Below are 6,560 nucleotides of genomic sequence, written 5' to 3' on the forward strand. Positions count from 1 at the left end.
CTATAACGTGTTTAAATTTGTACTGATAAGTTTCACAAATCACAAGTATAACCTCTTTTTCTAGGGGGTAAGTAATCTAGGCCTAGCCAGTGTATGAATTTAGGGAATTGTCCATGATTACTCAAAACTATACAACCCAAAAGCAAAGTATTCAATTTCAAAAACAAAGCTCTACTTATTATGTTGTGCAAGTGACATTCACATTCAGAAAACCCCTTACTCCCCAACAATATTCAAAAAGGGTCTAACCCACTATCTCGAATCGGGTTGACTTGACCTGATAAGACAATTCTTCTTACCTAAAATAACATTCAGAAAACAGGACATCATGGCACAAGAGTAATGAGTAATGACAATGTCAGTGTTGCTAACATAGCCACACTTCAAATTCATTAAATGAGAGGAGCCAAAAAAATCAAACTTCCTACAAAAACTTCAACAGCTTCCCCAACACCTACAAGCAAGAGGAGCTTTAAAAGCCATATTAAAAAACAACATTTCTGTTTTAGTTTGCTAAGATCAAATACAAAACTTTATAATTTTGAGTGAGTTTTGTATTTGATCTAAGATAATCAAAATGCCTTCAATTTCAGCTGTTTTATCAAACTTTCCATTAACGATCCCTCCATCAAAGTTATTCAGAGGACGATCAACCGACAATAATGCCACACTTCTCTACAACTTTGGACCAAATTTACCTTCTCAAGTTACAAGATTGCAAGTTAAGCTTGATAATGTTCAAGACCCTTTGAAGCTCAACAATTTCACCAAGGTATGTACTTCCTGTTTATGGTGAGGCTAATCGTGTTGCTGATTGGTTTAATTATTATGTCCTTCGAACTAATACATTTTAAATTGTATATTGTCGATGACAAAGCATAAAACAATCTTGGCGTTTCAACCACCAACTTACACTTTTTGACAAGTTTTGAATCTATAAGACGGATTTAGAGTCGTCTTTTTGGTGATTTTCGTGTGCAGACTGAACCCGAAAAAAGAAGGTATACACTAGATGAGTACGTAGTGGGTCAAAAATTCCTGGTTAGACTTTATGAGCTTGATATCCATCAAAAAGCATCATTGGAGGCTTTGCTTAATTATACACAGGTTTGATCCCGAACTTTACAAAATCATATATGGAGTACTATTTTAGAATATATGGAAAAAATTGTGGCGCTGATAGAGTATAAAACTAATCTTGGGGCTTCAACCATCAGCTTAAGCTTTTGGTTGAGTTGGTCCCTTGACAGGCGCTACAGTTTGTAAGCTTACATGATGAAATCGAATGCAGGAAACGGGGGTGAACCTATTCCAAAGTTCGGGACTAGTGGTGGAAGGATTTGGTGTGTCAAAGGAGATGACTAGTCGAAACCTAATATGGGTTATTGGAAGGATGCATGTTCAAGTCGAATCTTATCCTTCATGGTATGGTTTAATTACTACATTAATTAATTATACTCTTAATAGAAGAAAAAGACATTTAAATTTTTAATCAAGAAATACTTTTCTCTTTTTTGCATGAATTTAATTTTTGGATGAATTTAGGTAGGTTTAAATGTTGAATTGTACTATTCTACGGTTCTACCTTCCAACTACCTACTGTATTATTCATTAATGAAAATGTTGGGTCATATTCAGTACACTTGTCATTGATTGGGTCCAGCACCGGATTAAATCGGGAAATGCAAGTATGTAACGACGAATTAGTGAATTACTCTTCGGATCTGTTTCGTAATAATAGTCGTTTTAATAATAGTATAACATGTTAAGAGTGTATTCTAACATATTTAAAGTAATATTAGGTTGCCCAATCTTTTTTAGTTCGTAGATGGATGTGATTTCGTGTTTTAAGTTTGTGGAAAAATGTTAAATTATGGGTCATGATGGAAATCACAAAACTAAAGCCTAAGACGGAGTATGAATTATGTGTTTAACTAAAACAATAACGTTATGATACATTGATAATCTCCAACTATATATAATGAACTAAAATAGCCGATTAATGGAGTATACATTTGATATTTTTAAAACAATACTTCATATAATATGGGACATACTTAAGAAAGTTGTTAAAGTAACAAATATTTAGGAATGAATCAAGTATTTTTGTTCACTCTTGTCCCCCACCTTTCTCTGAGTCAAAATCCTCTATCCCATGATTCTCATTGCTCTACATTTGTGTACCACTTATGTGCCACTTTTTTTTTTTCTACTGGTTGATATTTATATATGGTAGGATAATTATTCCCCAAAATGGCCAACATTTTAGGATGTTTTAATTGGTTCTAAATTCACAGAAATTTCAACGTGTGTTACTATATATTTTGTGTGTACCAATTGCTTGTTGGTTCAGTGGTGATTGGGGCTGAACTTGGTAGGGAGAACCCATGTTCGATCCCTCGCAACAACAATTGGGAGGGGACTGGAACCTAACCACCCATAACTCGCCCCGAATCCGGATTAGCCCTAAGGGTGAACCGGCCGGATGCTAACACAAAAAAAAACTATATATTTTGTGTGTGCAATCGTACATAGAGAATCAGAAGGGTGGTTGATGTAGCTAGATGGCATTGAATACCAGGTTATTGTTATTGATTCGGATCCATTGGCAGGGGAGATATTGTTCAAGTGGAGACTTGGTGCTCAGGCTTAACAAAACATTGCCTCACATGTAGCTCTAGACTAATTGATGCAAGTACAGGAAACAATATCATGCGAGTTGACAGGTTCTAGCTCTTCGTTGAAACTTGTACAAACTTGGATGTATGTAGTTAAATTATGATGATTATATTATATATGCAAATGAAATGCAGTGAGTTTGTGATGATTAATGAGAAAACGAGGAGGCTATCAAAAATCCCAGAGGAGATCAAAGCTAAAGGAGATCCTTATGTCAAGGATTACATTGATCCCCCTCTTACTGAGGATAAGCTCAGGAAATTACATAAACTTGATCAAGACAAAGCCGATTATATCCTTGGAGGAATTAAGGTGCATTCACCGTTAATTTTATGCTAAATACTCCTAAACTATATTATCAGTTACGTTGATCAACTTCCTGCATGTGTTTAAGATAATGTAGTTTTAATTATGATTAAAAATTTCTGAAATTGCAGCCTTTATGGTTCGACTTGGATCCCAATCAACATGTCAATAATGTCAAGTACATATGCTGGATTCTTGAGGTACATTAATCATGAGATATCTCTCAATTTCAATCTGTTATTTTCAAGTACATTGGATCAATAATAATTGATCTGTTTTACTGGTATAAATCCGCCAACATATGGAGTCTAAGTTGGAAATAATCAGCTCTGCTAGTTTCCGGCTTAATGATGCAGGGAACCCCGGAAGCAGTGAGGGAAAACTATGAACTGAGATCGATAACATTGGAGTACAGGAGAGAATGTGGGAGAGATAGTGTGTTGCAATCCCTCTCAGCTGCATCTGCTCAAGTTCCTGACGAATATCATCATTTACTTCGTCTGGAAAATGGCAAGGAAGTTGCAAGAGCTAGAACCTCATGGACGAAGTCCAGTAAATTACTACGTAATTAGTGAACAAGTATAATACATCTTTTTTTCACCACGAGTTGATAACGAACTTGTTACAACCATATCATATCATCAACGGGTTTCTGAATCATGTGACATTGATCAGAGATATAAAGTACGGGTTTTAGGACCACCCCTCCCCCTACCTACATTTACTTCATGTACTCGACTTTGTTGCATTTCTTAGTTTCAGATTAAGGCCAAACTCAACCTGACCTGCCTTGTGAGTTTGTAACTTGTGAAAACTTATTTGTGTTACTAGATTGGTTATTCCAACGCTCCACTATTCATATTAAAACTCTGCTACACCAAAAACCATGGAAATTTTGACACAATTTCGAGTCAGAAAGTCTAACCCTAGAGCGTACATGCACCTACCTGTGTCCAACATGCATGATTACTGATTAGTACCACAGGGCCACAGGCTTGCTAAATGTAGCACATATCTAAAAGTAATTTCAAAGAAATAAGTTAAAGCTGTGTGCCTGTGATACAATACAAAGATAATCCTGTCAAATAATACAGAGTAAAGAATAGAAAGAATAATAATATCTAGCTAATTAAGGGGGGAATTGAATTGAACAAGAGATGCTTAATTAAAGAGTTAGTTGATGAAGTTTCTTAAGAGCTCTAAACATAGCTGCTATCTCATCATAATCTGGCAACTTGGGGTGTACATGCTTTGGAGATATCGACTTGTTATTCTCTGGTTTCAAAGAATTTGATTCACAGATTTCTGTTTTCTTCATCTCCATTTCCAGTCTCGTTGCATCCCTTACATAGGGCACGACAGCCCTGCACTTACTCACCTCAACACCATCATTGCTACCATTCATGTTAAAGTAGTATGGTTCATATGTTATATAACTGTAACAATTCTCATGTTGGACGTCTTCAACAAACTGTGTCACCCTAGATTCTGATCCCTGTCTTATCATTTCCATAGTTAAATTCGAGGTGAACATGAAGAATCTTTGATCCTGATCATCTACGCAGTACTTGTCCATTCCTTGCTTGGTAAGGGACTTGAATTCCTGTACATCATTCAGGTAAACCACTGAATCATGATCACAGTACTGATAATCGATTGAGCTTTGTGAACAACACCCAACTTTTCCTTTTTCCTCTGCTTTCCATACTTGAATAGCACCCGTTTCTATCACACATTCATCATCTTTCCCTTTAACTTGAGTGATAGCCTGCAGTGAAAACTTTGGTTTGAAGAAGAAATCTTTGACTATTTCATCCAACACTTTCTTCTTTACATCTTCTGGAACTGATTGTAGGGTAAGCTTGTCTCTCACCTGCAATATTTTTGGCGAAAAAATGTAATTAATGCTCGAATATTACTGACAAAATATGCAAGCTAAGCTAAGCTAAGCATATATACCTGTAAGTTAACAAGGTTACCAGGGTGCAATTCAACAGCGGCGACTGTAATCTTATGACCATAACGCTTCTCAAAGAGATTCCTGAGAAGCCTAAGCTCCGGAAGATCACCACATCTTACAGAGGCGAAGATGAGGGTTGAAACAGCCTCGTTTACATCCTTGGGAAGATCCCTTCAAATATAGATTTTGGATTTTTGAATTAATAACCAAAAACACAAATTAAATCATCGAGCTACATACATTATAACGTACATACTTGTGTCTACGAATGTGTCGAAAGTTGAGTATTATGAACTCGGAGAATTGATCCAACAATTCGTACACTAATATCATATCTTCATCCATGCATAGTTGGTCAAGCTGCATAAAATCATAAATTTATAACTTCAATTTTCGAGATTCAGATGCATATGTTACGAGCTGATCGAGCATGAACAAATTATATATATATAGCAGATTGTGCAGTTAATTAATAATTACCCTGTTGAAAGCAATGTGGTGATATCCATTCTTCCAAAGCTGAGCAATGTCTTCTCTTAAATACCTGCTCATGGCAAATCTTTTGCTTTTCAGAAGCTTCAATCGGCATTGAACTTTCTTGATCAATTTCTTACTGCCAAAATAGTATTTCACAGATGATCAGTTACAGAATGACCAAAATAAATCAAACAAAATTGTAGGACACCATATATGTACACACCACACCACACAGTAAGTAAAAGTGTAAAACCTCACTCGATCATTCGTTTTCTCATATATATGTTTCTATTGAAACTCCCCTAAATTAACTAACACTAAGCAAAAACAAATATATATAACATGAATGAATGAGATGTTAATGTAAAATTACCACGTAGAGGCTTTTCTCCATCCAAAAAAGATGTCAAACATGTTTGTCAAGCCTCACGTTTACTGGAGAATTAATTAACTAAGCAGAAGCTCATAATTTAGTTTTTAATGGTGAGATTAAGAATTAATAAACAATATATTTCAATTAATTTAATACTAACGTGTATGCTTAACAAGTGGTTAATCTGCAGTAACCGCTAACCCATGTTGCATTGCTACAAGAATATAGTTATATAGTCAACCCACGTTTCAATTACTCATGATTAACCCAACTTTTTCTTTTTCTACATTTTAGTTTTTTTTTTTTTACTTGGTAGGAGTAAAAAAATAAACCAATTTTGAGGGTTACGTGCTAAAATTAATTATTTAAGTTTAAGGTAACAAGTTTGACTTGTGCAGTTGTACCATGTACTGACGTAGTATAATTTTTGGTTTGAATATCAGTTTAAGGTACGCTTTTCCTTTCCTTAGCCGTTTAAGGAACCAAATCGTTTATTAAGGGTGCGTTCTGTTCAAATTATTTGACCTGAATTTATCTGAACTTTTTTGAACTTTTCTGAACATATTGAAACTTATTGAAACTTATTAAAACTTATCTGAACTTATTGAACTTATTGAAATAATAATAATAATAATAATTAAAATAATAATGTTTACAATGTCAAGGGCGAAACCCATTCGTTGACAATGGGGGCCATTCGAAACTTTAATAATGTAATAATAATTAGGCCATAAAGATATTATTTTAATAATGTAATAAAATCCC

At 34.8% G+C, this 6,560-nt stretch overlaps 2 protein-coding genes across 3 annotated transcripts; one reads left to right on the top strand and one right to left on the bottom strand.

Annotated features, from left to right (window-relative positions):
* Nucleotides 1–281: 281 nt before the first annotated feature.
* LOC110785861 (palmitoyl-acyl carrier protein thioesterase, chloroplastic) lies at nucleotides 282–3,830 on the top strand. Of its 2 annotated transcripts, none has more exons than XM_056832354.1 (7): nucleotides 282–772; nucleotides 982–1,107; nucleotides 1,292–1,425; nucleotides 2,613–2,726; nucleotides 2,814–2,991; nucleotides 3,117–3,185; nucleotides 3,322–3,387. In XM_056832354.1, exons 1-7 carry the CDS (start codon nucleotides 578–580, stop codon nucleotides 3,331–3,333), a joined length of 828 nt encoding a protein of 275 aa, XP_056688332.1. In that variant the 5' UTR covers nucleotides 282–577; the 3' UTR covers nucleotides 3,334–3,387. The 2 variants fall into 2 exon arrangements, with proteins under 2 accessions (XP_056688332.1, XP_021846068.1); XM_021990376.2 differs by having other exon boundaries at nucleotides 305–772; nucleotides 3,342–3,830.
* A 297-nt stretch (nucleotides 3,831–4,127) lies between these two features.
* LOC110785826 (uncharacterized) lies at nucleotides 4,128–5,836 on the bottom strand. Its single transcript, XM_021990339.2, has 5 exons — nucleotides 5,796–5,836; nucleotides 5,426–5,558; nucleotides 5,202–5,305; nucleotides 4,945–5,116; nucleotides 4,128–4,858 (listed from the first exon to the last, which is right to left on the bottom strand). Exons 1-5 carry the CDS (start codon nucleotides 5,834–5,836, stop codon nucleotides 4,151–4,153), a joined length of 1,158 nt encoding a protein of 385 aa, XP_021846031.1. The 3' UTR covers nucleotides 4,128–4,150.
* Nucleotides 5,837–6,560: the final 724 nt, after the last annotated feature.

Source organism: Spinacia oleracea, chromosome 6 (genome assembly GCF_020520425.1).
Source record: "Spinacia oleracea cultivar Varoflay chromosome 6, BTI_SOV_V1, whole genome shotgun sequence".
NCBI classification, from domain to species: Eukaryota; Viridiplantae; Streptophyta; class Magnoliopsida; order Caryophyllales; family Amaranthaceae; genus Spinacia; species Spinacia oleracea.

Excerpts from the sequence above, each read along its gene's own strand:
- LOC110785861 (XM_021990376.2), top strand. The coding sequence starts at position 578 with ATGCCTTCAATTTCAGCTGTTTTATCAAACTTTCCATTAACGATCCCT. Across the intron at positions 773-981 it reads AGCTCAACAATTTCACCAAG|ACTGAACCCGAAAAAAGAAG; the intron begins GTATGTACTTCC and ends TTTCGTGTGCAG. Across the intron at positions 2,992-3,116 it reads ATATCCTTGGAGGAATTAAG|CCTTTATGGTTCGACTTGGA; the intron begins GTGCATTCACCG and ends CTGAAATTGCAG.
- LOC110785826 (XM_021990339.2), bottom strand. The coding sequence starts at position 5,836 with ATGTTTGACATCTTTTTTGGATGGAGAAAAGCCTCTACGTG. Across the intron at positions 5,117-5,201 it reads CGACACATTCGTAGACACAA|GGATCTTCCCAAGGATGTAA; the intron begins GTATGTACGTTA and ends CTATATTTGAAG. Across the intron at positions 4,859-4,944 it reads GTAACCTTGTTAACTTACAG|GTGAGAGACAAGCTTACCCT; the intron begins GTATATATGCTT and ends AAAATATTGCAG.